The following is a 14,976-nucleotide window of genomic DNA, read 5'->3' on the forward strand; positions in this document are numbered from 1 at the left end:
TCGGTTAAGCGTCCGACTTCAGCTCAGGTCACGATCTCGCGGTCCATGAGTTCGAGCCCCGCATCGGGCTCTGGGCTGATGGCTCAGAGCCTGGAGCCTGCTTCTGATTCTGTGTCTCCCTCTCTCTCTGCCCCTCCCCCGTTCATGCTCTGTCTCTCTCTGTCTCAAAAATAAATAAACGTTAAAAAATTTTTTTTTAAATTTCACAAATTTTATTAGGTTGTCAAAACCTAATACACCTTCTTGGAAAATGTGTGTGGTGTTTTTAATACCATAACTAGGATCTAAAATTCAGAACACATCTTTAACATATTTGGTTTTCCTTTCCTTTTTTGTTCTCCCCTTCCTTCCTTCTTTCCCTTCTTTTCTTCCTTCCTTCCTGCCTTCCTGCCTTCCATCCCTCTTCTTTCCTTCTTTCTTCTTCTTACATTTTTCTCTCTCATTCTTTTCTTCTTTGCTAAGAGTTCGGATTTTGGATTATACCATAAGAGAATTTCAGAAGATGCTGTTCTTTTTTAAGATATTTATGGTCACCGTTTTTACTTAATCATCTACATTAATTTCATTAAGGAGGTTTAATCATAATGACACATCCACAGATCACATGGCCAAACAATCGTTATAGTAATTGCATAATGATTTAAATTGGTCTTTTAGTACTTGAATTAGTCACATCTCCATATTTATCAAAAAAGAGACTCTGACCAATATTTAATCATAAAGAGTTTCACATGACTAAAGAACATTAAAAATAAAAATAAAAACTTTGAAAAGAAAAAAATAGCAGCCCTTTCACTGGAGAACATTTCAAATTGCTTTCTCTGTATGCCGCTGATGAAACTCTAAAATATGTCAACTACAGTGTGAGGGGAATAGCAATACTGTGCTCTTTGGTTGGAATTGCAAAGAAAGTCTCCAGGCATTCTTCCTAATAGAGTGAACTACCTATTCTTTATGCATGGCCTCTTTTTTCTCTCTTCCATTTGAAGAAGTTTCTTTCTCCTAACAGGATGCATTTGTCAATATCAGCCAGCCTTCCTCTGCAAACACTGCGTCAGCCCACATATTTATTCTCTACAATCAACTCAACAATACCTTTGCCCAGCATATCTCACAGTAAGCCCTGTGTGATCTGCCCAGGACTCCTGAATGTAATCATAACTGCTTCTATATACAGAAAGTCCTTAGGAGAGAGAAATAATTTTTTTCAGGGTGTACAATCAATGTAGAGAGCTAATATGAAACAGTTAGGACCCCAAACTGCTTTAAAAATCAATAGCGGTGGGTTTTTTTTTTTTTTGGATCAGTATTTTCAAAATAATTGCCTCTACGTTTTACTTTACTTTATCATGAAGATGAAATGATCCTCCAAGAAATAGTGGGAAACTCTGTTTTTCTTTTACATTCAATAAATGTAGCCATTCATTTTATTCTCATGCACAACTCACGGCCAAGCACTATCAAGAACATCAAAAAATCGATTCAGAGTAGAGCTAGGTAAGCAAATACGGCAAGGGAGTTCTCAAAATCCCTGTCAGGCCACAGGTTTCTGGTTAACATTAAATTCATTTCTGAAACCTAAAACTTAGAAGCGTCTCTTGCAATTTTGAGTCATTACTGTGCATTAGAGAACCTGACAAAGTTGTGTACATTTTATAAAGCTCACACACTTGGCAGAACTATTCCCATTTATGCTGGGTACCCTCTCCAAGTATTTTCATTCCGATAATGGTGAGCAATGAAAGCATCAGACAGAGAAGACTGTCCTCTCGGAAATAACCTGCAGGGAAAGACAAGCTTAAACGGGACGGCGAAAAGTTGCTCTGTGTAGGAGCTAAGAATATAGGCTGAAATGAGGAAACTTGGGTTAAAATCTGCTTTCAAAATTATGATGGTTTTGCAAAATCACTTCCCAAGGTAAAGAGTAGCGGGTACACTGTGCTATATTCAGGCAAAGGTGGTGACAATATGTGTGTGTCTAATAGAAGGAAAATATTAAAGAAAATTAAAGTGTTACAGGGGAAGAAAATGGGAAAGCGTTGAGACCACAATGGAAGTAATACTTCTTTTGTTTCATTGTTTGACTTTAGAACTATGTCAATGTTTTATATAATTATGAAATAGAATTAAATCAAATTTAAAACATCTAAACCAAAAGCAAAATGCATTTTAAGGGGTGGCTTAACCGTATAGTACAGCACTATTCCTAAACTGAAGCTTAAAACGTAACTTTAAAAATAGTAATTCTACTCTATGTCCCTAATAGGATATGCCCTAAAGGCAAAATCACTGCAAAGAACTCTTAACCTGTTTCTAGTAATCCCATCATTAGTAACAATGATGTTGGTAGTTTTATTAAAAAATATTATTGTTGTTTTTAAAATGTTACATATATAAATATAATTTTTTATATATAAAACAGGATAAACTAAATAAATAATCATGTTTATACATTAGGATTCGATATTTATAATAAAGATGAAAGAAACAAACATAAAATCAAAGAAGTTGAATAAAAGCCCTATAATTTTAATTTTTTTGTTTATTTATTTTTGAGACAGAGAGAGACAGATTATGAATGGGGAGGGTCAGAGAGAGGGAGACACAGAATCCGAAACAGGCTCCAGGCTCTGAGCCGTCAGCCCAGAGCCCCACGCGGGGCTCAAACTCACAGACCGCGAGATCGTGACCTGAGCTGAAGTCGGATGCTTAACCGACTGAGCCACCCAGGCGCCCCTTAAAGTCTTTTTTTTTTAAATTTTTTAAAAGCCCTATAATTTTAAATTTGAATTAGAAATGTCCAAATGAACTTGTGATGTGTCTCCTCTACTTGTAGGACAGACGACGGACAAGGAAGCTGTCAATGACTACTGAGATCATATGTTGAAAGAACTCAGGAGCCAACTTAAAGGGATTGCCAGGCCAGTGGCCAAAGATGAGACAAAGTGAGTGTCAAAAGTAGCAACAGGTGGAGTGGACTGCAACAGACATACCTGTCACAACCCATGATCTCATGATAAACACACACAAAAAAACCCAACAAAATGTCAAACCTCAGTGGTCACGTTTGGGAGATTCTAGGGAAACAAGTAGTTATTTGTAAAACTGCTAAATAAAGGGAAACAATCAAGCATTTATCCTGTCTTCCCTGCAACAAGTTTATTTCAGGATTACCAAACAGTTGATCAGGGGAAGTTCTTGTTTAGAGAAAAATCTAGATAATAAATTAAGAAGGAATGATGGAATATCACCAGTTTGCAAAGTCCAAATAGGTGTAGGAAAAGATTAGCAGTAGCTGCTAAACTTGTCATGGGCTGAACTGTGTTTCCCTACATTAATATGTTGAAGTTCTAACATCCAGTACCTCAGAGTGTGACCTTATTTGGAGGTAGGGTCTTAATGGAGGTAATCAATTTAAAGTGAGGTCGTTGGGGTAGGTCCTAATCCAATATGACCAGTGTCCTTTAAAAAAGAGGACACAGAGATACACATGGAAATAAGGCAATGTGAAGAGACACAGGGAGAAACCGGTCATGCCAGCATGCCAAGGAGAGAGGTCTAGAACAGATCCTTTCCTCACAGCCCCCAATAGGAACCAACCTTGTTGACTCCAGAACTGTCAGACTACAGATTTCTGTTGTCATCCATGTTGTGGTATTTTGTTACAGCAGCCTTAGCAAACTAATATGATTACATACAAAATTAACAGGATTATTATACCATTATTACACCATTATAAGATCAAGTTGTCAATGGCTAAATCTGCTCATCAGTCTTCACCTCACAAACACAGAGACAAGCAGGCATTCTGTGTCTCCTGATAGAAGTGTACGATATGGCTTACGAAGCAGTGTTGCCAAAGCACAACAAAATAATCTAAATCTGATCAAGCTTCAAATACAGGGCATAGAGAAACACATTTATAATAAGTGGATGTAATCGTAAAAGATTCATTTTTTTTTTTAGAGCAATTTACAGGGAGGGAAATATAGGAACAGGAAGTAAAGGAGATTTTGGTATTTAGATAGTTTATTAGTTAAATGTAATGTGTGTAATTGTTTGACCTGTTTCACCTTGACAAATAATAAATTATGAGGCAAGAAAAGTTACTTTGGATTCTCTTAGTGTTGTTCTACAGTATAATAATAGTAAACAATTCATAGTGTTGGGGTAAAGATTAAATATGGAAATAGGGGTAGAACACCTAGCATAGCATAGTTTTAACTATTTACATAGTTGGGTATTGGTTAGCACTCTTACATACTTGGGTAGTAGAATAGCACTTGTGCATAGTATAGTTGCAATTATTTATATGCTTGGTTATTAGCTAAATCCCTTGCCTTCATGGCTATAAATATTCATTTAAATGATGTGGTATGTGTGACTTACTCTATATGTGCTTATATGTGCACACAAGCCCACATAAACACTCAACATACTTACAAGGTCCCATGTGAGCCAGTATTGGGCCAGAAAGATTTTCACTATTCACTCCACTCCCCATTCTCACATAGCTCCTCAAAACCACCTGTCCCCATGCTCACCTTTGCTAGAAAATGCAGGAAAGAAGCATTATGAACTTTTGAAAGAAAAACCAAGGCAAGGGTTAGGAGGGAAAGGCAAAAGGAAGGGCAGTTTTAAGAAGGTTAAATATCCCACTAAATATGTCCCCAGAATTAAGTCATCCATTTCTGCCATTTTCGGGGAAAGATAAACACAGTTTTTCAGCATCCACAGGGTCAGGCCTTGGAGAGAATCAGTGTTTGCAGCCAGCTGGATCATGTTTGGACAAGAGGCAGAACACATCTGGTCATTAATAGTGATAATCGCTCTTTGGTTAAGAGCCATAATTTAGTTATAGGAAATGTTGCAGCTGACATCTATTGTGAGTCAGGTGACCACATCCTACAAATTTTCATTTCAATTTTTCAAACATTTATTTGGTTTGAGAGAGGAGATCAAAGGTTAAAGAAATACAGTTCACATTTTCAGTGGATATACAATCTTGTTTGTATCACAGGAAAATAACTGAGACAGAGAAAGATATAACATCAAAAGAGTATTACAAATCCCATGGGCCTACATGAGATTAAAGCAAAGTAAGGTATCAAATCAGAGAGAGTTTTTATCTGGTTAAAAAGATTGTGAAAGTCCTCCGAGAGAAAGTGGAATTTGAGAGAGGCTTGTAACAAAAAGGGATAAAATGGGAGACAGTGATAGAGTGAGGGAAAGGGGGCTTGGGGATAGAGAAGGGAAGGGCATCTCAGCAGGGCTGTAAGGTTGTCAGATAAAATACAGGATACCTAGTGAAATTTGAATTTCAGGTAAATAGCAAATCATTCTTTAGTATAAATATAATCTATTTGGGTCATATATTTGGGTCATACTTGAGTTTGAAACACCCTGCATGTGTTTAGAGAAAACAAGTAAGTTGTTTTCTAAAAGTTCAAGTTTCAGAGAGGAAGAAAATGGCTGATTATGTGGGAAAGTTGTTTGGTGACATATAGACGGTCTTAGATTATAGACAGAAGAATGAAAATATAATTTTATAGGGACTGTGGAGACATTTTTTTTTCACGTGGGAGTGATTTGATCTGACGTGTGCTGTAGGAATAAGATGGCAGTGATGAGAACAAGAACAACTGTGACACGAAATTGGCCAGGAAGTGACACACAGTGAGGATGTTAAGTGAGATGATGGAAATGGTTTGCAAATGGACATAGCTGAGATACAGCAGAGTGGAAGCAACAGATTGGACCTCGGGACAAAAGAGATGTAGAGGCAAAACTGCCTACAAGTATATCCCTATTGACTTGGAGAATGACGGCTTTTGTTAACAGCTGTGTAAGGAGGAGAACCTGGTTTTAGGAAAAACAGATAATAGGGAAATAAGGGCCATGTCAGGAGTATCTGGCCGGGTGGGCATACAGATACAAATGCTCAGTAAGTAATTACAAATATTTTTCTGAGCTCAATAAATTGGGATTTTAGATATTTAAGCTGTCACATCAGTGAGTTGGTCAAAACTCAAGGAATCTTTCTAGCTCACTAGAGGCAAGAGAGCAACTGGTGAGGGAATAGCAAAAAGACCAAAAGAAGAGCAATAATGAAAAACTTGGGGGCAGGTCTTGGAAGTCCTGAAGTCGAGGTCGGTCACCACTCTTAAATCATGCAGAGAAGTCAGGAGTATAGATTGAGAACCAGCAACAGTGCCGTTAATTTTGGACAGAGCTGTTTTAGGAAAGTACCATGGGCGGCAGCCAGGGTTTTGGAGACAGAGGTGTAAATGGTGAGGGAGTAGAGGAAACCAAAGAGGTGAAGTGTGAGATGACCGGTTTGAGGACAAAACCAAGGGGAAGGAACCCATGGAGAGGGAAGACTGAAGATTCGCTAAAAGCAGGGATCAAAGTCTGAAAAGAGTGTGCAGCAATAAAATTAAATGCATACGTGGAGAGACTGGCCTTCAAAAGAGGAGAAAATCTCCCTCAGAGTTAAATGGAAGGTAGGAAGACAGAAGCTTAAGGATTCGATGCATGACACTGAGGAATTTGGTTGTTTGGTCTTTTGAGTAAGAAAGGAAATGACATCATAATTTGGCTATTGTTGAAAGTGCTGCTATAAACATTGGGGTACAGGTGCCCCTATCCACCAGCACTCCTGTATCCCTTGGGTAAATTTCTAGCAGTGCTATTGCTGGGTCATAGGGTAGATCTATTTTTAACTTTTTGGGGAACCTCCACACTGTTTTCCAAAGCAGCCAAATTATGGAAAGAGCCTAAATGTCCATCAACTGATGAATGGATAAAGAAATTGTGGTTTATATACACAATGGAGTACTACGTGGCAATGAGAAAGAATGAAATATGGCCCTTTGTAGCAACGTGGATGGAACTGGAGAGTGTGATGCTAAGTGAAATAAGTCATACAGAGAAAGACAGATACCATATGGTTTCACTCTTATGTGGATCCTGAGAAACTTAACAGAAGACTATGGGGGCGGGGAAGGAAAAAAAAAGTTTGAGAGGGAGGGAGACAAACCATAAAAGACTCTTAAAAACTGAGAACACAAAATTGCACCAGCATTCTTCTCAAAGCTAGAACAAGCAGTCCTAAAATTTGTATGGAACCACAAAAGGCCCCGAATAGCCAAAGTAATTTTGAAGAAGAAGACCAAAGCAGGAGGCATCACAATCCCAGACTAGCCTCTACTACAAAGCTGTAATCATCAAGACAGCATGGTATTAGCACAAAAACAGACACGTAGACCAATGGAACAGAAGAGAAACTCCAGAACTAGACCCACATAAGTATGGCCAACTAATCTTTGACAAAGCAGGAAAGAACATCCAATGGAAAAAAGACAGTCTCTTTAACAAATGGTTCTGGGAGAACTGGACAGCAACATGCAGAAGGTTGAAGCTAGACCACTTTCTTACACCATTCAGAAAAACACACTCAAAATGGATAAAGGACCTGAATGTGAGACAGGAAACCATCAAAACTCTAGAGAAGAAAGCAGGAAAAAACCTCTCTGACCTCAGCTGCAGCAATTTCTTACTTGACACATCTCCAAAGGCAAGGGAATTAAAAACAAAAATGAACTATTGGGACCTCATGAAGATAAAAAGCTTCTGCACAGCAAAGGAAACAATCAACAAAACTAAAAGGCAACCAGTGGAATGGGAAAAGATATTTGCAAATGAATATCGGACAAAGGGCTAGTATCCAAAAATCTATAAAAAGCTCACCAAACTCCACACCCAAAAAACAAATAATCCAGTGAAGAAATGGGCAGAAAAACATGAATAGACACTTCTCTAATGAAGACATCCAGATGGCCAAGAGGCACATGAAAAGATGCTCAACGTCGCTCCTCATCAGGAAAATACAAATCAAAACCACACTCAGATATCACCTCACGCCGGTCAGAGTGGCTAAAACGAACAAATCAGGAGACTATAGATGCTGGAGAGTATGTGGAGAAACGGGAACCCTCTTGCACTGTTGGTGGGAATGCAAACTGGTGCAGCCCCTCTTGGAAAACAGTGTGGAGGTTCCTCAGAAAATTAAAAATAGACCTACCCTATGACCCGCAGTAGCACTGCTAGGAATTTATCCAAGGGATACAGGAGTACTGATGCATAGGGGCACTTGTACCCCAATGTTTATGGCAGCACTTTCAACAACAGCCAAATTATGGAAAGAGCCTAAATGTCCATCAACTGACGAATGGGTAAAGAAATTGTGGTTCATATACACAGTGGAATACTACGTGGCAATGAGAAAGAATGAAATATGGCCCTTTGTAGCAATGTGGATGGAACTGGAGAGTGTTATTCTAAGTGAAATAAGTCATACAGAGAAAGACAGATACCATATGGTTTCACTTTTATGTGGATCCTGACAAACTTAACAGAAGTCCATGGGGGAGGGGAAGAAAAAAAAAAAGAGGTTAGAGTGGAAGAGAGCCAAAGCATAAGAGACTCTTAAAAAACTGAGAACAAACTGAGGGTTGATGGGGGTTAGGAGGGAGGGGAGGGTGGGTGATGGGTATTGAGGAGGGCACCTTTTGGGATGAGCACTGGGTGTTGTATGGAAACCAATTTGACAATAAATTTCATATTATAAAAAAGAAAGGAAATGACATAATGTGCTTTGAAAGGAGCAGGGTGGAGTGATCATGGGACATAGTCATAAATTCCAGTCTCCTGCCACATCTCACAGCACATCACAGACCTCTTTTATTTAGATCCCTAGCAAAATGGAAGAGGAAGCAATAGTGACGATGGGGCTGTTTCTTGGTGTAATGCATTTTGTCACTGCAGAGGTCACCTGAGAGCAAAAAACATGAGGAATGGAGTCTCTTCTATTTGCTGAATGCCTGTTGCACTGCAGTCTGTTTCCTCCAAAAGCACTAGACTTACATCAGACACCACCCTGTTATTTTAGAGTGTTAACGCAACTGTGTGTCATTCCCTGTGTATAAAATCTGATTTGACATAGTTCACAAAAATAGAAAACAACCAACTCTATTCTTGCGGCTTCAAATACATTAAGTTTTAACATCTCATACTGAGTTTGAATATAGAAAACATTTTATTTAGCTTAATGATATAGTCTCATGATTATGGAATACCTGGTTAAAGGGGCTTTCAGGGACATTCAGAAAATCCCATTGATCCCATCATTGCTAAAAACAACCCATTAGTATATGGTCTCATTTCATAATGACTATTAGCTGGACTTATGAAAAGGGATAAGGCAAGAAATTTCATTCTCCTGATTACCCGTATCTAAAATAAGTACAGCTATAAATATGCCAATACATATGTTGTATGATAAGGATTTTCTAGTACATGTGCTAGGGAGTGATATATGGCAGTTATTCTTGAAAAGTCAATTACAAAGAAAAAAAATACAGGTTGTCATTTCTAAGACTAGAAAATGTTATATCAGAGGGATTAAAATAAACATTCCTTAATATATAGGATAAGGGAAGCAATGGAAGTTAGATTTGGAAGGGAATTTAGGTATAATTTTATGCAATCTCTTCCCTTTAAAACTGAGGGATCCAAAGCCCAGAGGAGGAAATAGCTTACTTAAGGGCACAATCTAGTTCAGCCACAAGTCTCTTGACTCATAGTCGCTGGTGATTTCCCCTTTGCCATAATGACAAATTTCTATCAGGCTTCTGGGGAATTATTTCCAGGGCCAGAACAGTGAGTATATGAACATATACAGGTACTCAATGATTTTTTTTAATTGGATAACTGTATCTCTGTTCTGGTCACTGATATTCTTGAGAGTTAGAAAACCATCCTCCAGCACCTAATATAGCTATATAAAGCACAATGACTTTAGAAAAATACAATGTAGAATTCACCATATATTAATATATTCATTATTTAATAAGAATTTCCCAACAATGAATAAGGGGTTATTAGCCCATTATTGTAGATTCAGTAAATTTGTATAACTTGTGCAAGGTTAAACAATCAGAAATGCTGGAATTTGAGCCCGCTTGTGGTCCTCTGACTCCAGAAGTCATGCTTTCTTTGCTAGAGCTTATGGTTTCTCCAGGATGTTTATAACCTCCAGAAAAAGAAAAATAAACCTGTGAGGGAAGAAGTAGGGAAGAAGACAGGGAGGAGAAGGAGATCAGAAGTGGTGTGAGGTTGTTATGGAGAATGCTGGTGCCTAAAAGAAATCAGGGTCTGCATAATAGACAAAGGATTTGTGTTTTCCTTTGGTAGATCTGTTTGCGGGCTCCGAGTCTGGGTTGGCTCCCAAGAGGAAAGAGCAAGGTTGGACAGCTAGGAAGGAGGTGTTTTCTTCTAAGTGTGTTTGAAAGGCAGTGGGGTGGGAAGAGCACAACTATGGGAGTCAGGACACCTACATTTTAGTCCCAATCCCTTAGATAGACAAAGTGCTTAGAAACGGTCCTTGCCATTTTGTGCCTCAGTTTTATTTGTTCAAAATGAGGTATGTTCAATTTCAAGATTCTCAAATGTTTTTATTCCTTTACATCAATTCCCATTGGTAGAGGCTGCCAATAATTTGAGAAATGCTTGAAGTGAGATTCTGTAAACTGAGACTGCAACCCACTTTCTTGCCCGTAAAACCCTGATTGCCTTTTTTTTTTAAATCAAAAACAACTTTTTATGCATTCTTGACTAATCACATAAAGTGATCATACATGTGATTGATTAGCTTACTAAGTTGGGTTATGAAATTATTCTCCCAGAATACTTTAGAAGAGTGATTTGTCCCTTTTATACCTTGGCTATATCTGATAGAAGTTTCATAGGTGGCAAAAAATTACAACTGATTTCTAGGGTATATGCCGTTATTAATATCACCACTGATCTTGGATTAGTAGATTTCATCAGGAGTCACTATCAATACATTCAAGGGAATTGTTGGTTTATTTTGCCATTTTTCTCAGAGACTTTTAGGCCAGAGATTAAAAAAATTTTTTTTAATGTTTGTTTGTTTTTGATAGAGAGAGAGAAAAAAAACATGAGTGGGGAGGGGCAGAGAGAGAGGGAGACACAGAATCTGAAGCAGACACCAGGCTCTGAGCTGTCAGCACAGAGCCTGACGTGGGGTTTGAACTCACTAACCGTAAGATCATGACCTGAGCTGAAGTCGGACACTCAACCAACTGAGCCACCCAGGCGCCCCTAGGTCAGAGATTTTAAACTAGAGTCAAAAGATTTTGGGGGTACTGAAAGAGTGAAGAAATTCCAAACATTATTTTTATCTGAATCTATTTTACTATGTAAATAAAGTCCAAATCTATCAACTACATAGTCAACCACTGGGTTAAGTTCAGAAGTTTTATCACACATCTAGTTTTTTTTTTTTTTTCACTTGCATAGTGTTCTGGGGTATTTGTGAATGTACAGAAATTAATTGTATGATTTTATCCTTTACCTAGAGTTTTAGCTTACTGTTGGCGGTGTGTGAAGAATTTTAGGGGGCTTATAAAGACTCTAAAATAATAGGAAAATTTGGGGCATACATGAGTTTGTGGATATAGCTATCAACAGTTTCCCAAAAGGACAAGGTGACAACAAAGGTTTGTTTTTTTTTTTAAAGGTGACAAAAAAGGTTAAAGAACCACCACTCTACATATCTTACAATAACGTCACAATTCAGGTATTTCTTTGGTAAAATGGGAAGTTGATTTGAATTTTAGTCTTAAAATTTTTAATAAACCCATAACCAAATGAGGGTTAATAATAAGTATATGATACCTCTTTTATACTTGATTCTTAAAAACAAACAAAACAAAATCCACTATGGTGCAAGTTATTGTTGATATAAATTAAAGGTAACCTAAAGAAGTGAAGATATATCATGTTCATGGATTAGAGTGTTAGATCATTTTAAGATACTGATTCTCCCCAAATTGATCTATAGAGTCAATGCAATCTCAATTATAATTCCAGCAGATGCTTTCAGGTGGAAATCAACAAATTGATTCTACAAGTTATAGGTAGAAGCAAATGGTCTAGAATATCTATAGCAATCTTAAAGAATAAATACAAAGTTGGAGGACTTACACTACTTCATGATTTATCATATAGCTATTGTAATTAAAATAGTGTGATACTGCTGGTGAATAGACAAATAGAACAATGGAATAGAATAAAGCCTAGAATTAGACTCCCCCCCCCCACTTATCCAGTCAAAGGCACCAACACAATCTGGTGTGAGAAGAAAAATCTTTTCAATAAATTATAAAATTGGATATTCATATGGAAAAAAATTAAATCTCAACCTCTACCTTACATGAAACACAAAAATTAATTCCATATGGATCATATACCTAAATACAAACACTGAAAGAGAGACTTAAGGGAATGAAAACACTATGTATCTTCTCAAAGTCACTACAAAGTATTTTCCTCCTTCTTCAAAGTATTGTTTCCCAATTCTCTTTCATAATTAAGTAGCTATACCCAATACTTAGAACACATTTCAATTCAGTCTGGGTGGCTCTGAGCCACCAGCAATTTGCTAAAAAAGGATATAACTTCTACAGTTAAGTTAGATATAAAATCTGGCAAACATACATTTTCTTATTCCTATGTTTATTATTTGAAGTTTAGGGCAAATAATTCACTTACCTTGATGAACAAAGTTGCCTAGACTTAGTTCAAATGATTCCAAAAGAGTTTTTTTCTGTTCTTTAATATAACTTTGTTACATAGTTGAAAGTGTCTATGTATTCTCCTACTTGCTTCTCTTCCCTCTGCCCATTTCCAAAAGTAAAAAATAAAACATAACAACAATAACAACAGCAGCAGCAACAGTGAATCATACAACACAAAGTCATTTACCGGAGTCCGTAGAGAACTGTTCCATCAGGATGCAGTCGGATCATTCGATTCTTCACTGTAACCCCATGCACAAATGATTTCTTGTCATTCAGAAAGTAGGTGTCTGGCACCCAGAGTTGGTCAGCTACCCTGTTGTCTAGCGTGAGATTTAGTGGGATTCCAGAATAAGAAAGCCTTTTGTCTTTCCAAGATTGCTGGAAATACATGGTGAGTGTATAATCCTGTGAAATAAAGGAAACAAAAAATTGGACTCTCATCATCATCATCATCAAAGGCCTTCTGTATGAAAGTGATAGTACGTAGTATTGTGTAATCCCAGAGATCCACTGTTCTGCTGTCCCTGAAGAAGTTACACTTGAATACACTGAAATTTTCACCTCCAAGTATGGGACAACCAGTAGGTTAGAAGTGTTGGAGTAATAATTGAATGCATGGACAAGAATTCCCTCCAATGTAGGGTAAATCCATTTAAATGAATTTTAAGGTTTGAAGTTAAGGTCATGATCACGAGGAGGGTCACAAAGGAAAGTTGTACTGAAAGATCCGTGTTCACAAAAATTAACATCTGGATATTATAGTTATGGTACCATTTTGGAGGGGAATGTGTGCTCAATAATAACTTAAAAATTTATGCACTTAAAAGGAGAGGGTGTTTTCTAAATTGCCTCTTGAATGAATACTGCTGTTTGTCTTATAAGGGTCATCAATTACCATTATCTGGATCTTTCTAGCAAATTACAACTTGTCTATTGATACTAAAAATCACCTTTGGATGGAGATAATCATTTGGCCTGAGAACTGAAATCAGCTGTGGAACTGCTCAACCATTTCTCTCTTACCTCACTCTTGCTTTGCTTTAGAAATTGGTTTGACGTCAGAGTTGGGTTTGTATTTGAGTTTGTTTCCAAACCTCTTGTACAAGATAACACTAAGGACTTCCCCTTTTGCATTTTTTTTTCTGCCCAGGTTTCCCCTGGCAGTGAGAGTCAGGAAGATTTGGGTTCAATAAATAGATCAAGCTACTGGAAAGGGACTGTGATGATTATCTTAGAGTTTTAGTTGTTGTCTGTTTTTAAAGAACTTTATTAATATAAAGTGTAATTGTCCATTAAAAAATGGTAGCAGTAAAATCATAAAGTCTTTAAGATGTGAGTCTCAAGAGTTCCCTTTTTCTTTTAAAGGATATTTATCTGTCAGTAGTGATTGTGAATATTTTAGCGACAGTTAAGAAAACACTACATAACTCCTGAACAATGTTTGTGTCCTGCCATTGTTGCATATACCACTAATTGAGAAACATTGATTCACATCATGCCTTACATCTGGGCAAACCGCACTTTATATAGATCCCTTTATGGATCTGTATGCCATTTCTGAAATATCCCAAAATATAAGACAATATTCATTCTGGATAATGAGCTCCAATGTCCTTTAACCATTATATTCAAGAACACTCACACTGTTTACTCAAGTGGCATCTTGCAATAATTCAAAGCCATTCTTTCTTGTTCAATGACAAGGACATTAGCTCTTCACTATTAATCACACAATATCCCTTAAAGCTCTAAAATCTCCTTCCACTTTACCTTCATTTAACAGAAAAGAAAATCCAAAGGGTTAAATACACTTCCTTTCTCAACCGCTACTATTCTCATTTGCATTCTCTTCAATTTTTTACCATAGCACCTTTTTGGAGGAAAAATGAATTGAACAGATTCCGGGCCTTAGATTTCAAAATACCTTGATTCCAAAGCCTATGACATGTAGACCTATGTAACATGAGTAACTAACTTAACCCCTTGTATCTCTGATGCCTCGTTTTTTAAAATCAATTAATTAATTAATTAATTAATCTTAAATTTGTTTAACATCTATTTATTTTTGAGAGACAGAGACAGAGCACAAGTGGGGGTGGGGCAGATAGAGAATGAGACAGAATCCAAAGCAGGCTCCAGGCTCCGAGCTGTCAGCACAGAGCCCAACACCGGGCTCAGAACCACAAACCATGAGATCATGACCTGAGCCAAAGTCTGATGCTTAAATGACTGAGCCACCCAGATGCCCAATCAGATGCCTCATTTTAAAGATGAAAATAATATCATTTACTAGCACTCACAATGTATTGTG

The 14,976-nt window shown here is 37.4% G+C and overlaps 1 protein-coding gene across 1 annotated transcript in view; it reads right to left on the reverse strand.

The window, feature by feature from the left end:
• Positions 1–14,976, reverse strand: part of GABRB1 (gamma-aminobutyric acid type A receptor subunit beta1) — a 385,813-nt gene that overhangs the window by 234,116 nt on the left and 136,721 nt on the right. The window contains exon 4 of the mRNA XM_030313932.1: positions 12,850–13,070. Coding sequence (XP_030169792.1) covers positions 12,850–13,070 — 221 coding nt within the window. The remainder of the gene's footprint in view (positions 1–12,849; positions 13,071–14,976) is intronic.

Source organism: Lynx canadensis, chromosome B1, assembly GCF_007474595.2.
Source record: "Lynx canadensis isolate LIC74 chromosome B1, mLynCan4.pri.v2, whole genome shotgun sequence".
Taxonomy (NCBI): Eukaryota; Metazoa; Chordata; class Mammalia; order Carnivora; family Felidae; genus Lynx; species Lynx canadensis.